The following is a 17,810-nucleotide window of genomic DNA, read 5'->3' on the forward strand; positions in this document are numbered from 1 at the left end:
ATCTTACTTGTATTTTGAAGAAATCTACTCTGGTCATGGGTGAGGAGGGTGTACTGAGCGGGTTACAGGATGTCCTGTTCAGTGTAGGACACTGAACTTCACACTGGTGTTGAATCAGACATAGATCAGAGTTACTGTATTCTAAAAACAGTCAGCAGCTAGGAGGAAAGGATATGGGACTGCTTCCTTTGCTCTCAGAAATTTTTGTAGGAGAGGAAGCCCCAGAAGGAAGAGTGGGGAACGGCAGTAAAGGGCAACTCAGTGAAAAATAAGGTGTCCATATGTCAAAGCCTAACAATTTCTTACAGAAAACATACTTCATGGCCCAACAGCGTCTTTTTAACCCTAAAAGTGAAAGAAGTTGCAGTCCTTATCTTTTATATCAGGGCTTCCCTGATGGCTCAGCAGGTAAAGAATCTGCCTGCAACGCAGGAGACACAGGAGACCCAGGTTCAATCCCTGGGTTGGGAAGCTCCCCTGGAGGAGGAAATGGCAACCCATTCCAGTATTCTGCCTGAGAAATCCCATGGACAGAGGAGCCTGGTGGGCTACAGTCCAGAGGTTGCAAAGGGTCGGATATGACTGAGCACGCGCACTGGATACCAGTTACGCTATGTAGGAGAGCACCTGAGAAAGAGTCTACCATTTGGGATCTAAAGCATGACTTAGTTGAACTGAGGTTTATTTAGACATTGTTTCAACTTGGTTAGTCAGCTGACCGGGTGGTCTCTGTGTCCAGCTTCCTGCTCAGCTCAGAGTAAGTCCTCATGCTGTCCATCTATTTAGAGCATTTATAGGTCCACAGAGGGCTCTCATGTCAGGGAAGGGAAGGCATGCAAGTTGAATATGGTACATCAATTGAGAGTTTGCTGAGGAAGATGCTCAAGTTCAAACTAAGCAATTCATTGAATATTATCCAGCATAAAGGGGACATTGCTGAAATCTGCCTTTGTCTGATTGACTCTGGAACACTTAGCACCTTAGCATGCTGCTTCCTTTATAATGTTAGGCTAAATGAGAAAAAAGAATATGATAAAGTTGTGTGTTTGTTTATGTATGTATGTAAGTTAAGAGGTTTGTGTAAGAAAGAATAGATGAGAAAGATGAAAAGTGACTGCTTGTGAATTTGTCTGTTGGACATTAAGTGGGGTTTTTTCCCCTTTAAATTTTCTGTTTATGTATGTCAAGTTGAGATAAATTAGACGAGGAGACTTTGAACTATTGCCTATATATTAATTTAATAAATTTATTTCTTTGACTAAAGTATGTAAATTGCTTCTGTAAAATATTGAAATGTTGTGACATATCTGATTGCTTGAGATTTCAGATAACTTCAAAATTGGAAATGTTTCACTGTATTAAATGCAAGTTAGTTTCTCAGGCATGTTCTATGAATGTTTGAAGCTTTATCTTATTTTAATTATTTAGATTTCAGCATCCTCTTCAACAAATGAATGCATTTCAGTTAAAGGAAAAATATATTCCATATTGAAGCAGATAGGAAGTGGAGGTTCAAGTAAGGTAAGTTTCTTAAATTTTTAAGAAATGAATAAAAATATTTTAAACTTTCTTCTGTTTGTGTACCTTTTGGGGCCTTTTTTCTTAATTTCTAGGGGCCCATATTTCCCTTGAGCCAAAAAATCCTTATCCCTTTCTCCCATCCCCTCCCCTTAACACATGGCATATTTCTTTCAATCTCAATTCCCTGCTCTTCCCCTCCAGTGGCCTATGATTCCGTATTTCTTCTCTAAATAACATTAACATTGACTGGGGGATGGCAAACGACAGCTTTGTGACGTCCCCAAAGAATCTTTCTGAAAGTGAGGCCGATGGTGATTAAGTAGTTAGTGTGCTGAGTATGATTAAGCAAGGTTTCTGATTAATGGGTCTTGTTTTGAGTTTTTCTTTTCAAAAAACAGAGTTTAGCAGCAAATGATTCTCTAGAATTGGAGTAGAACATTTCTGAAATTTCTCTGAGTTCTAAATCCATCCGGTTCTAGTTCTCTGGATAGACGGCATCTCAAAAGAGCTTCCAACTTCAGTACTTCTCATTCTGTTCTCTTCAATCCACTTAAAACAGATTTTTGTTTTTACCTTCTTTGCTCTTCAAAACAATTGTTATCAAAATCACTAGGACTTCCCTGAGAGTCCAGTGGTTAAGAGTGCATGTTTCATTTGACAGAAAACAACAAAATTCTGTAAATCCTTCAATTAAAAAATAAATTTAAAAAAGACAAAGAGTGTACACTTCTACTTTGGGAGGCTTGGTTTTGATCCTTGGTTGGGGAACTAAGATGCTGCTTGCCACACAGTGTGGCCAAAAAAAAAAAAAAATCACTAATGACCTCCATAGTTTTACCAAAACTAATTCTTGCCTTTGATTCTGGGCTACACAGCAGATGGGACAGTTGATCATTCTTTGCTCGCCGAAGCTCTCTTTCCTTCGTGGCCTCTCAGTGTTTTTCTCCAGTGGCCGTTCTGTTTTCCTCATAGCACTAACCTCAGTGGGGCAAGGCCCGTGAGCTCAGTTTTGACCTCTTTTCTTCTGTCTCCAGACTTGCTCACTCCCTTGGTGCTCTCATCCAGTCTCGTGGTTTTACACACCATGTATATGCTGACAGTTCCCAAATTTATATTTCCAGCTCAAACTTCTCCCTTGAATTCCAGCCTTGTGTGTCCAGTTTGACTGCTCAGCATTTCTTCTTGGGTGTCTTTAGATATTTAAAACTTAATATGCCCCAAGCGTAACTCTTGTTTCATCGTCTCCCATTTCAGTAAATGGCAGCTTCTTTCTTCCAATCACTGGACCAAACACCCTGGGTCATCACTGACTCTGCTTACATCACATTCATCCAGCTAATCAACAGGTTCCACCTCAAAGTCTGTCCAGAATCTGACTCTTCTTCATCACCTCCACTGTTGTCCCTTTGGCCAAAGTAGCTTCATCTTTTCACCTGAATTTTTAAAATCGCCTCCTAACTTGTCTCAAGGACTCTTGCTCTCCTTGTCTACTTTAGCATAAGGGTAGTTTCCTCCAGATACCCTCACATCTTTGCTCAGGTATCTTCTAGATCAGGCCTTCCTTGACTACATTCTAAAACCATCGCTCTTGCCTTCCAGTCCCCAGCACACTATATTCTCTCCTGCTGTATTTTTCTCCTTAGCTCATCTAATATGCTCTGTAAGTTACTTACTTGGTTTTGTTTTTTGTGTCCCCTTCCACTTGAATGTGAGTTCCATCAATGTAGTGATGTTTGCTCCATTATCTAGAACGGTGCCTGACAGAACAGTGACTGAGTTGTTTGTTAAATGAATAAGCTGACCCTCCTCAGCTGTTTCGCTGCTGTAAGTTGTTATGGATGATATATGCAATAAACCATATTGGGTTCATTTTAATCTTAACAGTGTTTTAAACATTGTTTTCCTTGGAAGATAATAATGATGTAAGTTTACTTAAGTCAAGGGCCAAACGATAAAGTTATGACCAGCCTGTATTTTCTTAGTGCAATTAAATTAATTATTATGATGGCCTTGCCAAATTCAGCATGCCTCAGGGAAAAGGGTAACATGCTTTATGAACCTAACATTGTTCATGCTCTGTCTGCTGGAGTTTAGACAGTGACCAACTTAGACTGTATTAAGAACATTTTAGAAGATTCATGGGGCTAGTAGAAACAGTCAAGACATTGACCTTTCTAGTTCTTTCATTAACTTTGCATGAAACTGAAAAATTATAACTCTGACACTGTCTCTAACTGGAAGTAAATGTTCCCTAATCCTTTTCATCAGTTATTGCCAGAGCAGGGACATTAGGGGAGGACAAGCACATACATGGAAAAAGCTGATTTAGAAGTTGCACTTGCTCAAAAATTTTGAGATCTTTGTTTTAATATCCTGCAGATCTTTTTTTCTGATATACCTGACAACGGTAATATGTTTTGAAATGTCCACTTTATTCTGTCCTAATTGCCTCTAATAATGGTAGCTAATGTTTGCTACACACAAACATGTCATCTCAGCATCCTTCCAGCCCTGTGCAGAAGGTGCTCCTAACATTCTAATTGTATTGAAACAGAATAGTAGATACACTAAATTCTCTGAGAGGTGTAAGGCTGTTTGGTGGTGTTTAGTTGCTAAGTTGTGTCTGACTCTTTTGGACCTCATGGACTTTAGCCCCGCAGGCTCCTCTATCCATGGGATTTCCCAGGCCAGAATACTGGAGTGGGTTGCCATTTCCTTCTTCAGGGGCTCTTCCCAGCTCAGGGATCGAACCTGCTTTTCCTACATTAGCAGGCAGATTCTTTACAACTGAGTTACCAGGGAAGCCCATAAGGCTGTTTACCTCATGCCAAATAGCTTTGTGCTGTTTTAAAATTGCTTTTCTTTCCTTCCTTGCTGTTGTCTGCTGCCTCTTGCCCTATCACTGTTTTATGTTCCTCCCCCTCTAATTTGCTTTCTGTGCAAGTAAACCAACAATACTTTGTTTGAGTTTTGTATTTAAAGTACAGGTTATTGGCTGTAGCCGACAACTTGATAGACTCTGCTTTCAGTGCAGTTTCAATACATGAATCTCATTTACTCTTGGGCTCTTTTCTTATTTCTTGCCACTATTTGCTGGATCAGTTCAGATCGGTTCAGTTCAGTTCAGTCGCTCAGTTGTGTCCAACTCTTTGCAACCCCATGGACTGCAGCACGCCAGGCCTCCCTGTCCATCACCAACTCCCAGAGTTTACGCAAACTCATGTCCATTGAGTCAGTGATGCCATCCAACCATCTCATCCTCCGTCTTCCCCTTCTCCTCCTGCTCCTAATCCCTCCCAGCATCAGGGTCTTTTCCAATGAGTCAGTTCTTCGCATGAGGTGGCCAAAGTATTGGAGTTTCAGCTTCAGCATCAGTCCTTCCAATGAACACCCAGGACTGATCTCCTTTAGGATGGACTGGTTGGATCTCCTTGCAGTCCAAGGGACTCTCAAAAGTCTTCTCCAACACCACAGTTCAAAAGCATCAATTCTTTGACACTAAGTTTTCTTTATAGTTCAATTCTCACATCTATACATGACCACTGGAAAAACCATAGCTTTGACTAGATGGACCTTTGTTGGCAAAGTAATCTCTCTGCTTTTTAATATGCTGTCTAGGTTGGTCATAACTTTTCTTCCAAGCAAGCATCTTTTAATTTCATGGCTGCAGTCACCATCTGCAGTGATTTTGGAGCCCCCCAAAATAGTCTGTCACTGTTTCCATTGTTTCCCCATCTATTTCCCATGAAGTGACGGGACCAGATGCCATGAGCTTAGTTTTCTGAATGTTGAGTTTTAAGCCAATTTTTTCACTCTCCTCTTTCACTTTCATCAAGAGGCTCTTTAGTTCTTCTTCGCTTTCTGCCATAAGGGTGGCATATCGGGAGACGGAAATGGCAACCCACTCCAGTATTCTTGCCTAGAGAATCCTATGGACAGAGGAGCCTGGTGGGCTGCTGTCCATGGGGTCGCACAGAGTTGGACACGGCTGAAGCGACTTAGCAGCAGCAGCATCTGCATATCTGAGGTTATTGATATTTCTCCCGGCAATCTTGATTCCAGCTTGTGCTTCATCCATCCAAGAATTTCTCATGATGTACTCTGCATATAAGTTAAATAAGCAGGGTGACAATATACAGCCTTGATGTACTCCTTTCCTGATTAGGAACCAATCTTTTGTTCCATGTCTAGTTCTAACTTGTGGTTAGTCAAGATTAAACAGCTTTTGAATAAATGATGTTTTCTTTAATGTTAAAAGAGATAAGTTAATATTTATTGCTTACACTGGTATTCTGTATCTGAATTTATACATTTTAGAAGCCCCATCCCAGTTGCACATTGCTGAAAGTTAGACACATTACCAGTGTTTTTCCAAATGTATTAATATTGTCTGCCTTATCAGCATTGATTAGAAATCGACTGTCACTAGTCAGGGCGGTTTGGCCTGCAGCTCACCATGCGTATAGCAGCATTTTGTTCTTGTCAACTTGATTTTGAAAATTGAAACTCAGTCTACTTTTCACAACCAAATACACTGATAGCTTACAATTAGCACTTATTTTTAAATATTGTCTACCACATGGATGAAATTGTCAACTTCAGTCATAGTGGAATCAACACCATCTGTGAAATGAATTAATTTTTATTCCCTTATTCAGCCCTTAGTGTTCCTTGGCATTGTTTAATGTCTTTTTCTTCAGATTATTTCCCTGGTTATGACATCTAACAGAGTGTTATGAATGCATATGAAATTTAAACTACCTTATATGTTGATAGATGTTTTATTAAATTTATGCATTGGAGTAATTGAATACCCATTGTCATAGGTAGTTGAGAATGTACTGTTACGCTCCTAACATTTTTTTTTTCCTTTTATACTCAAGGCCAAATATTTTAAATTATTCACATCAATAATCCTTAAGTGTCTGTCTAATGTAGAAGTATTGTGACAATATATAAATAGTGTATTCTAAACTTTTTCCTTTGTTTTGCTATATAGGTATTTCAGGTGTTGAATGAAAAGAAACAAATACATGCTATAAAGTATGTGAACTTAGAAGAAGCAGATAGCCAAACAGTTGATAGTTACCGGAATGAAATTGCTTATCTGAATAAACTACAACAACATAGCGATAAGATCATCCGACTTTATGATTAGTAAGAATTTTTCAGTTTAAAAGAAAACTTTTTTTTTTTGCTTTAATTTTTATGATAAACACTTAAATCTTGGTAGTATAACCTAACCATTTATTGTTTTGTTTTCGTTTATTTTTAATGGCAGTGAAATCACAGATCAGTACATCTACATGGTAATGGAGTGCGGAAATATTGATCTGAATACTTGGCTTAAAAAGAAAAAATCCATCAGTCCATGGGAACGGAAGAGTTACTGGAAAAATATGTTGGAGGCAGTTTACACAATTCATCAACACGGTATTTTAAAATCTCTTCACAAAAAAAAAAAATAAAATAAAATCTCCTTTTAAGGCTGACACAGTGCCTTAAGAGGCTAACACAGGAGGGTAAAGGAAGTCTCCAAAAAACCCAGAGAAGAGATTTTTAGAACTCCTCTCTGGATCCTGTCTGGAGTCACAACTGAACCGGAAGATTTTAAGTCTTAGCACTTACTAGTATGTGTATAGTTAATACCAAAGTCATTAAATTTAAACTTGAAAAAAATAAATAAAATAAAATCTCTTCACATATAATGTTAAAATATTCATTAGCAGTGCCAGCTTAGAGAAACACACTTATAATTTTAAGGTATTGGTTATTGGCAGCTTTAGGCTAAATAAACTAAATATTTGGCAGTTTAATAAAGATGAAGCGACAAAACCATTTCTTTAAAATACTGTTAACAAAAGAATATAGGGCATGAACTCAAATCCCCACATTCATGAAGCACCCATAACACAAAATGTTTCATTATCAGTAATAACATAGTCCATAGTCCTGGGTCTCCAAATATTTGAATTACAGCAGATCTGAGACTAAGGTTCAGGCACCCTAAAAATCTTAGATGTTTATTTTACTCATTCTACTTGTTTTGTATTGTGCACCTTGTGTGAGAGTTTTTTTTTTTTTTAACTACTAGCTCTATATTCTGGGTTGGCTTTTTACTTGGACTTGGTTCTATTTTGTTTGTTTTGCTTTTTTGTTTTATTTAAAACTCTTTAATTCTATCATGGCCTTATATACTGTACAGAGCAGTTGTCTCTTGTTTTTGCATCCCAGCCTCTACCTGCGACCCCTAATCCATTTCTCCTTCCTCATAGAATCCTGAATTTCCTTCCAACTTTTCAACAGTTTAGACTTGGTTCTTTTTAGTGCTTCTTTGCCTTTTCCTTGTTTTAAATAATTGATAATGTAGGTAATTGTAAATTATCTCCTTATGTCTCTCTTCCTATAAGTTAGAAGGTAATTCACCAGTGATCAAGATCAGGCTTAGGGGTGGGTATGTGAGGGGCATTGGAGTCCTACCACATAGCAGCGTAGCTTACAGTGCTGTCTTGTGGTCAGAGAAGCACAGTGGTAGTTAAGAGCATAAACTCTGAGGTCAGACTGCCTGGTTCTACTCATGACCCTGTTCCTTAGGCTGTGTAGCCTTGAACAGATTGCTTAAACTCTGCCTTAGCTTCTGCAACTAAAAATGGGGATGATAATAGTACTTGCCTCAGCATTGGTATGAGGGTTGAATGGTTCAATACAAGCTGCAAACTTAAAATAGTGCCTAGCACATAGCAATTTTCTGTATGTACACAGAGTATATTAAAAATGAATATTTAATTTGACTAAAGGAATCAACTCATGAGTAGACTGTGCAATTTCTTTGTACTTAGAATGCTTGACATTGTCTGATGTTATACTGGATTTTTATTTTGAAGGTATTGTTCACAGTGACCTGAAACCTGCTAACTTTCTGATAGTTGATGGAATGCTAAAGCTAATCGATTTTGGAATTGCAAACCAAATGCAACCAGATACAACAAGTATTGTTAAAGACTCCCAGGTAATGAATGGCTGGTTACTACACAGTAGAGTTCAATTCCTTTTCATCTTTGAAGTATTAGTTTGCTAATGAGGATTTTATTTTTCCCTACTTCATTTTTCAAAGGATTTGAAACCTTTTTTTATAAGAATAGATATTATAACCATAAAAAAATAAATCAGTCACACAATTAATACAATTTAGTATAGAAAGTCAAGACCCAATAGACATGTATCCAGCAATTTTGAATGATTTTCATATAGCTGAGGTAGAGAAGCAGTAATACCTGCCTTGAAATCATTTTGGTTATTATCTAAAATTCACCTAAAACTTTGTCTCAAGTTTCCTGGTAGCAGCCAAAGAGAATTGCAGTTTTATGTTTTTCATTGTCCTTTAAGAGATAAGATTATTTCATTCTTCCAGAGAAGTAAAGCTTTCGCTATCATTTATATTTGAGAAAAATTCTTAAGTGAGCCTTCATATTGGAAACAACATGACAAATATTGTACTCAACCACATTTTTATAATAAGATATGCAACAGCAATCTTAATAAACTTGTTCCCATAAAAACCAAGGTGATAACAATCAAAGAACGACTAAAAATAATCCTGCTTAGAGCCAGGACAGTGTGCTCCATGTATGCAGATCTCTGATGTGGATCTGCCTTAATCCTAGGAATAAAACTGGATTTTTTTTTTTTTTTTAGGAGTAGCTGGGCAGCATGCCCTTCAAACAGTTCTGTTTGACACTCACTTCTTTTTATATAAAAAATACAGCTGAACATTTAGTTGTAAATCAGTTTGACGATAACTTCTATGACAAGGCTCTAAAGTATAGGCATTCTATATTTGAAAGCAGAATTATTTTAGAATAAAACAAATGCAGTGTAAGGTTGGCATAATCCTGCTGCGGAAACTCTTGCATGATGTAGACACCCATCCTGTCTCTATTTGGACGTGGGTCCGGGGAACACTTAGAGACAAACTAGATTTTTCTTTGATTGGTTAGTTTATATTGAAAAGTGTTCCGGGTCTATTCCAGCACAGAAATGAGTGACTGATCAATTCCTTCAAAGTTTATGGCCATTAATAAATTTCATCCTGTGAAATGTTATGGTCCCTGCCCACCATAATCATAGAAATAGCTCAGCATTCTGAAAGGAGGCAATTTTTTTATTATGAATCTAATTTATTTTGCTGGAAATGTGAAGAAATTTGTTTTAATGTTTTTGTCAGTTATTTGAGTTTCACAAATATATTGTTGAAATCTGTAATTATTCAAGTTGTCAAGAATTTGGCATTCATGTTTTTAAAAATCTCAAGCAGACTGAAGTATTTTCATTGATTTCTGTGTTTTCTGTGATTTGGCAAGTAGGTTGGGACAGTTAATTATATGCCACCAGAAGCAATCAAAGATATGTCTACTTCAAGAGAAAATGGGAAGTCCAAATCGAAGGTACTTTAAGATTATTTATATCCCATTTATTTGGCACAAACAGGAAATGGGCTAGTCTCTGACCAAATTAACAGATAACTGAAAATTTATTTCTTTAAGTTCTAAAATTAGGCCATTATAGAGACCTTGCCTCATCAAGCAGACTGTCCTGGGATTCAATTTTACCCTTCTTTATTGATTTGAGATTGCTCTTTTAATATTGTGCTTTTAATGTGGTAATGCCTTACAGTGTGCTCCTATAAGAAATGCACATTGGATATGTTTTTAGTTTTAAAAATAAGACTAAATTAACTCTGATATGGACATCTTAATTAACACTGAACTGATAACCTTAGAAGTCTTTTTTGTTTGTTTCCTCTCTGACACTTAACGTTTTATTTCTTACCGTTTCTTCATTTGTAAATTTTACATTTCCAAGTACAGCTCTAGCAAGGAATTTTTCCAGGCACTTTCTCACTTCCCTTATTTCACTGCCTCTCTGAGCGCTCATGTCAGTCTCACTGACATGAGACTGAGTCGGCTTTGTCTGCCGCGGTGCCTCTGGCTCCAGACCCATCCTCCTTCCTCTGCAGGCGGGCAGTCTGATGGACACCAGCATGCATCGCTGTGTGGTCCCTGTGTTCAAGTGACACACCTGCCTCGCTGTCAGCTGTCTTTGTGACTCGACCATGTCTGTCAGTTTCTTTGTCTGTCAGTTAGGCTTATGAATAGTACCTATTTTAAAAGTAATTGAGGATTAAATGAGAAGGAATATAAAGCATTTAGTACATTGTTCAGCTGAAAACAGTTGCTTAATAAATATGCTTTCACTTGCTAAATTATATTTTCCTCCCTAGAAAATTGTGACTTCTAAATATCTTTCCAAATAACTGACATATAATTATGCCTAACAGTTTCTTTTATAAAAATTCTTCTTAAATCTCTTTAGCTTCTCCTTTTCTTTTAACACTTAGACTTGTCTGCTCTTTTTTCTTGATTAGATTTGCCATGGTTTTGTTAATCTTCAAGAGTCAGGTCTTGGGGAGAGGTGGGAGGGAAGCCCTAGAAGGAGAGCATGTGTGTGTAGTTATAGCCGATTCACGTCGTTGTACAGAAAAACCTAACAGTATTGTAAAGTAATTATCTTCCAATTAAAAATAAATTAAAAAAATAAAGAACCAGGTCTAGATTTCACTTACTATATTTTCATTTGCTCTCTAATTAATTTCTGCTCTTATCTTTGTCATTTGTATTCCCTTTAGGTTTTTTTCCCCTTGCTTCCACATTTAAATAATTGCTATTTTAATTTTAGTAGCCTTCCGTATAAAGTTGTACTCAAGTAAAACTTTGAGTTTTACTGTTGCTGCGCCTTATAAGTTTTACTGTAGTGTTTCTTATTTTCATTTAATTCACTTAATTTCCAAAATTCCTGATTTCAGTTTTAAAATTTTTATTTTTTCTTTTCTTTAAAATAAAATTGGGTTTGAGCTGCATGTAATGTTCAGATCTTTTTCAGTTGTCAACTCAGTACTTTAATATGTAATATTGGGAAATATCAATTCCATTGCATCACCTGCTCTGCAGTGGCCTTAGGGATTCTGCATAGAAGATAATTTTATTCCAATATGTAAGCTCACCATTGCTGTAGAAGAGCTCAAGGCCCCTTCCAGACTAGCTCTGTTCAGGAACTGCTTTCCAATGAGCAGCTAATGACCACTTGGAGCTTCTGTTCTGAGGTCTGTCAGGCACACTGATTACTTCTCTCTGCGTCAAATGCCTCTACCATGCAGGACCTGTGGCTGTTGGTGGTTTGTCTCCATTCATATTCAGGTTTTACTGTAAATATTTTCCTTATGTTTATGTTTGCTACCAGGCAGCTCTGTCTAACTTATCTGGGGATTTGGAGAGTTTGAAAAACTATGCTGCCATAACACTGCCATTTTCCCAGAATCTGAAATTCTTTTTAATCTATGATTTAGGTTTAGAAATGGACTTAAATTTCCAAGTGATTAAATTGGAGGAAAAGCTTATTTATTATTATTATTATTCATTTGCAGTTTTCTTTGTGTTCAGATAACAGGATCTATTTTCTCTCTCATGTTCTGAAGGGCATGTTAAAATCTGCCCCCACTTCAAAGAATTTAATATAGTTGCTTAACATAGTTCTATTAAATGTGATTTCAGTGCATAAAAATTCATAACATGTCTTAGTTGATTATACCTTTTATCACAATGAAATGGCTTTCTTCCGTTAGGAGCATTTTGCTGTGTTCTCTTTTTCTAATATTAATATTGTTGTCTCTTCTTTCCCTTTTTATGCATTTGGTTATATGTGTCCATTTTTTTCCCCCTCTAGCTTTCTGTTATTTGGTTTAGATTAATCCTTTGTATAGAACATATGGTTACTTTTGTTATACTGTATATTGAGTATGTATCTTTTAAAAGAGGAGTTTAGCCATTCTTATTTACTGTACTCACTGCTGTGCTTGGTCTTAATCATGTTTTTTTAAAGTCAACAGTAGAATTATGTTGTAATATTGCATTACTTATAATGAGGTTATTTAGTGCAAAGAACATTTAATAATAAATAATATTTACTGAGAACCAGAAACTATTCTCTATGTTTACACATCTCATGGTTATTTAATGTCCATGACAGTGTCCTTTTATTATTTCTGTTTTGGAAGTTAGGAAACAGATAAGGAGAACTACCAGCTAGTACTAAGGCAGGGACTCAAGCCCAGCCCGGTCTGGCTCTATAGTTTATGTTCTTAGTTTTAGGCTAGCTCAGCTTAACCTTTTTTTAAATCTATATGTATTTACATATTATGAATTTATTTTAAAAAATGTGTTTTAATCCAGTAATTTTTGGAAAAACAAGTAAATTTCATACTTGCAGTTATGATTTTTAGCTTTGTGTTTTCACAGATCGACAAGAATATAATATTTTGTTTCAGTAGATCTATTTTAATTATGAGTTTGTTGAAAGATTTAAAGTGGAGCTCATTTCTTTTGATAAAATAGCCAGATGTAATAAAAACTAGAAAAGGATGTTTAGTAACGAACATTATTTAATACTTGAGACATGTAATGAGGTTTAATTAAGATTTTAAATATGAGGGTAAATGTGTGTGTGTGTGTATAATATTTTAATTTTATGGTAAAATAATAGTAACTTCTTTTTTTTTTTTTTTTTTAACTTAGATAAGCCCAAAAAGTGATGTTTGGTCCTTAGGTTGCATTTTGTACTATATGACTTACGGGAAAACACCATTTCAGCATATAATTAATCAGATTTCTAAATTACATGCCATAATTGACCCTAATCATGAAATTGAATTTCCTGATATTCCAGAGAAAGATCTTCAAGATGTATTAAAGGTAACATTAATAGTATATAAATATAGAAGAATTATATTTCATATAGTACTTAACTGTTTACTTAAAGAAATAGCTGAGGGGATTCTCTAGTAGTCTAGTGGTTAAGACTCAGCAGTTTCACTGCTGTGGCCTAGCTTCAATTGATGGCCAGGGAACTAAGATCCTGCAAGCCGCATGGCATGGCCAGAAAATGAAAGAAAGAGAAATAGCTGAAATGATTGGAATTATATATCTGGAGTAGATGAAGCTTGTCTATTGAAAGTTCATTTTGAAGGGTTTTAAAACATATGAATACTTGGAGATTTTGAAGAAATGATGTGTAAAATCATCTTGTCATTTCTGAGTAGGCACTCTAGAAACAGCTTCTGTAATATGATGCAATCGGGAAAAATACTTTATCAATATTGCATAAGGAAACTTGCTTTGCTTTTGTTTTAAAAACTTAACCTTTATGTTTATAGCATTGTTTAATAAGGGATCCTAAACAGAGGATATCCATTCCTGAGCTTCTGGCACATCCGTATGTTCAGCTTCAAACTCATCCAGGTACGTCTTTAAAAATAAACTTATTACCCGATTGGTAATATGAACAACCTTCTGACTACTCTTTTCCTGCATGCCTCCTTCCTTAAGGAAGTTCCTTAATGCTGAATACTAAAATAAATGAGATTGGCTTCCTTACTTGCCAGCATTCATTTTTACTTATCCTAGGAAAGGGACTATGATCAGTGATAAATTATAAGAATGTAGTTATTGTGCTTTTAAGCAGAATACACATTTATATATAAACTTCTATTTTTCTTACTTGATACCAGTGTGCTATTAATTCTATATATTATTTTACACCTGGGCTTCATAGGTGGCTCAGTGGTAAAGAATCTGCCTGCCAAGCAGGAGATATGGGTTCAACCCCTAGGTTGGAAAAATCCTCTGGAGGGAGAAATGGCAACCCACTCCAGTATTCTGGTGTGGGAGATCCCATGAAAGAGGAGCCTGGCGGGCTAGAGTCAATGAGGTCAGACATGAGTCAGACACAACTTAGCAACTAAACAACAAAACCAAATTATTTTATAGGTAACCAGACGGCTAAGGGAACTGCTGAAGAAATGAAATATGTTCTGGGCCAACTTGTTGGCCTGAATTCTCCTAATTCCATTTTGAAAGCTGCTAAAGTGAGTATGTCTATGCTCTGTCTACACTAATTTTAATTGTTTTGTATAGTTTAGTGAGTTAGGCACTTAAACAGGTAAACCAAAGGAAAATTGGCCCAGTCATTAGATCAGCTATGAAGTGTGTTTCTGTATTTAGATACTTAATATGTGTTTTTTAACAAATACAGATTTATTTGATTTACGCTTTTATTGGCCAGACAAGACAGCACAATTGAAAATGGATTGTCATGGGGAGGGAGGTGGGGGGGGATCGGGATGGGGAACACATGTAAATCCATGGCTGATTCATGTCAATGTGTGGCAGAAACCACTACAATATTGTAAAGTAATTAGCCTCCAACTAATAAAAATAAATGAAAAAAAAAGAAAATGGATTGTCATATAAGGTGCATTGAAAAGATTGCTTTCAAGTAGGTCTCAACCAGAATAAATTTAGTAAAGAATCTTTTAAATCAACCCCATTTTTAATTTATTTCTTATAGCCAGTTTTATTTTTAAACCATCTTAGACAAATCACAGTATTTGTCACATATAATGACTTCTGTGTAACTGTATATGGCAGTCAGTACTTTTCTCAAAGCAAATGTCTCAAACCTATTAGTCTCCCAGTGCCTGTTTATACCATAATTTTTTGGATCTCACTGACATTAAACACCTAATCATTTTTAGAACACTATACTTAATTGACTTTATTTACTAATTTTATATTTCAGTTATAATATTATTGTTAAACTACAGTAACTTAAACTAAAAAACACTGTTAGCTCTCTGGATAGGGATAACACCAATCTAAGATGTTTAGAACTTGAATACATTTCTCGAAGAATTTACTACATATTTACCATTATATTTCCATTTATATAAGGTAAATTTTTTTCTTAAATTTTCTCGAGTGCTGACAGCTAAATCAATGGCTTTAGGAATTGAAATTGGACCAAAATTTATTATGTAATTTTTCTCTATATTTCATTTCTCTAATTCTACCAGTGTATTGTTTAAAGCCTTTTATGAATAAAATTAGGTGGATTACCTTTATCGCTAAGGTTATGTGTTCCTTGATGGCAAAGATATCTTCTATCTTCATAAGTTAGATGTTGGCTTAGCCTTAAATCTTTTACCAAATATGTAGATTTTAGTATATTAATTAGACTTATTTATATAGCAGTTGTATTTTTTAATGTCTTCCATTCTTTAGTTTAAGTATCAACTGAAAGTATATTTCCTGTTGATTTTATTTTACAGTATAGGACTTTATCTAAGACTGGCTTTATTTAAGAAAAAATAAGGTATCTTGTAATAACATAATGAAAAAGAATATATAGAGGAACAGACAGATACAAATATATCTGAATCACTTTGCTATACGCCAGAAACTAACACAATATTATAAATCAACTTTATAATACTTCAGTTAAAAAGTTTTGCTATGTAATACTATACATCAGCTATAAAAGAAAAAGTAAGGGAGATTAAGGCGACCTTGAAGATGCATCCATACACTTAAAAATAACTGTTACATTTTTCTTCCAGAAAGATTGAGCTGCATCTCATGATAGCTGATTCTTAGGCCAAGCTAGGTGTTTAAAACCTTTAATTATCTCCAGTAGTGTATAAAATAATTTGTAATTATAAGAACAACAGAGAAATGTCTTATGTATTAGAAGATGTGAAGTTAATTAAACCTTTGTTAATCTGATATACATTGAATTTTAAATATTACAAATCAGATGTGTGTTTTTAATTTCAGACTTTATATGAGCAATACAGTGGTGGTGAAAGTCATGATTCCTCTTCATCATCCAAGACTTTGGCAAAAAAATGGGAAAGAAAATGATTTGCGGCTACTCGTGAACTGTCAGGCATCACCTGTAAAACATCGGGACTGTTAAACTCTGGGTTCTCTGTGGAAATCTCTTGAAGACAGCTTCACTCTGAAATGTTACTGACAGAAAAATTCAGTGGATTATCCTCAAAAGAAAACTGTAAAAACCCACTAATGGCACTGTATGTATTAAATTGTAGAATTGTTTTCCTTTTTATGCTTCCCTATAAATCTAATCTATTTGATATCATTTTCACACTTGGGATAGTAGATGGAAAATGGAAATATATTCTGAAGAACTATGTAAATAGGCTTTGTATAGTATAAAATGACACTAAATTCTCAAAGTTATAGAATTGTTTTCTTTAAGCAAATATACTGTTGGTGAGGCAACAGATTTCTTAATAAAAATGGATTAAGGGAAAACATGAGAGTAGACCTTAGTAATTAACTTTGGGGGAAAAAATTCCAAAGGTTTCAAATTCTAAAAGAGATTTCCAATTGTTTTATGGCACTGGAAATACTGCATCATTTTAAAGCTGTACTTGCCTTTTTTAATTTTCTTTGATTCTTCATAATATCTTTGTTTTGGGTGTTCACAGTATCATGCTGGATTCCTAGACATAGGCAGTGTCGAGCATGACCTCATTGTATGACTTGCTTAATGATGAGCAATTACAAATGTGGTCCCAGAATTTCTGAGTCTAAACCTAACAGGTTACTTAAAGATATTATCATATAGTATTCTTTTCCCCAATATTTTCTTTCTATTTTGATAGACTTTTTTTTTTATTAAGACTTTATTTTTAAAATAGTTTTGGATTCACAGCAAAATTGAGGGGAAGGTGCAGAGATTGCCCATTTAACTCCTGAGCCCACACATGCATGGCCTGCCTCCCTATCAGCATCCACCACCAGAGTGGTGCTGTTGTTACATTTAATAAGCCTACATTGGCACACTAGTAATCACCCAGAGTCCATAGTATATATTACAGTTCACTCTGTGCTGCATGTTCTAGGGATTCAATAAGAGTATAAACACATCCATCATTATGCTCTTTTAAGAGTGTTTTCACTGCCTGAAAAATTCTCTGCGCTCTACCTGTTTATCTCTCTCCTACTTCTAACCCCTGGCAACCACTGATCTTTCCACTGCCTCTATAATTTTGCCCTTTCTAGAATGCTCCCATATAGTTGGGATTATACAGTGTTTAACCTTTCAGATTAGCTTCTTTCACTTAGCAATATGCATTTAACCTAGTAACATCCACCTTCCTGTCTTTTCATGGCTTGAGAGCTCATTTCTTTTTAGTGCCTAATAGTATTCCATTGTGTGGATGTACCATGGTTTATCCATTCATGTACTGTAGGCCGCCTTGATTGCTTTCAAATTTTGGCAATTATGAATAAAACTGCTCTAAACATCTGTAAGTAGGTTTTTGTGTGGTATTCAGCTTCAAAGAGTTGAATACCAAGGAGCATGATTGATGT

The 17,810-nt window shown here is 35.6% G+C and overlaps 1 protein-coding gene and 1 non-coding gene across 9 annotated transcripts in view; both read left to right on the forward strand.

The window, feature by feature from the left end:
* Positions 1 to 16,745, forward strand: part of TTK (TTK protein kinase) — a 39,458-nt gene extending 22,713 nt beyond the window's left edge. For all 8 annotated transcript variants that reach the window (XM_043890248.1, XM_043890247.1, XM_043890252.1 and 5 more), the window contains exons 14-22: positions 1,429 to 1,521; positions 6,521 to 6,678; positions 6,803 to 6,954; positions 8,406 to 8,530; positions 9,885 to 9,965; positions 13,149 to 13,325; positions 13,787 to 13,871; positions 14,400 to 14,497; positions 16,245 to 16,745. In XM_043890248.1, coding sequence (XP_043746183.1) covers positions 1,429 to 1,521; positions 6,521 to 6,678; positions 6,803 to 6,954; positions 8,406 to 8,530; positions 9,885 to 9,965; positions 13,149 to 13,325; positions 13,787 to 13,871; positions 14,400 to 14,497; positions 16,245 to 16,331 — 1,056 coding nt within the window. In that variant the 3' untranslated portion in view covers positions 16,332 to 16,745. The remainder of the gene's footprint in view (positions 1 to 1,428; positions 1,522 to 6,520; positions 6,679 to 6,802; positions 6,955 to 8,405; positions 8,531 to 9,884; positions 9,966 to 13,148; positions 13,326 to 13,786; positions 13,872 to 14,399; positions 14,498 to 16,244) is intronic.
* On the forward strand, positions 6,996 to 7,118 carry LOC122685629. The gene has a single exon (XR_006338487.1). It is a non-coding gene; the product is annotated as a small nucleolar RNA SNORA26 (small nucleolar RNA).
* Positions 16,746 to 17,810: the final 1,065 nt, after the last annotated feature.

The sequence above is a fragment of the Cervus elaphus genome, chromosome 28 (genome assembly GCF_910594005.1).
Source record: "Cervus elaphus chromosome 28, mCerEla1.1, whole genome shotgun sequence".
Classification (NCBI taxonomy): Eukaryota; Metazoa; Chordata; class Mammalia; order Artiodactyla; family Cervidae; genus Cervus; species Cervus elaphus.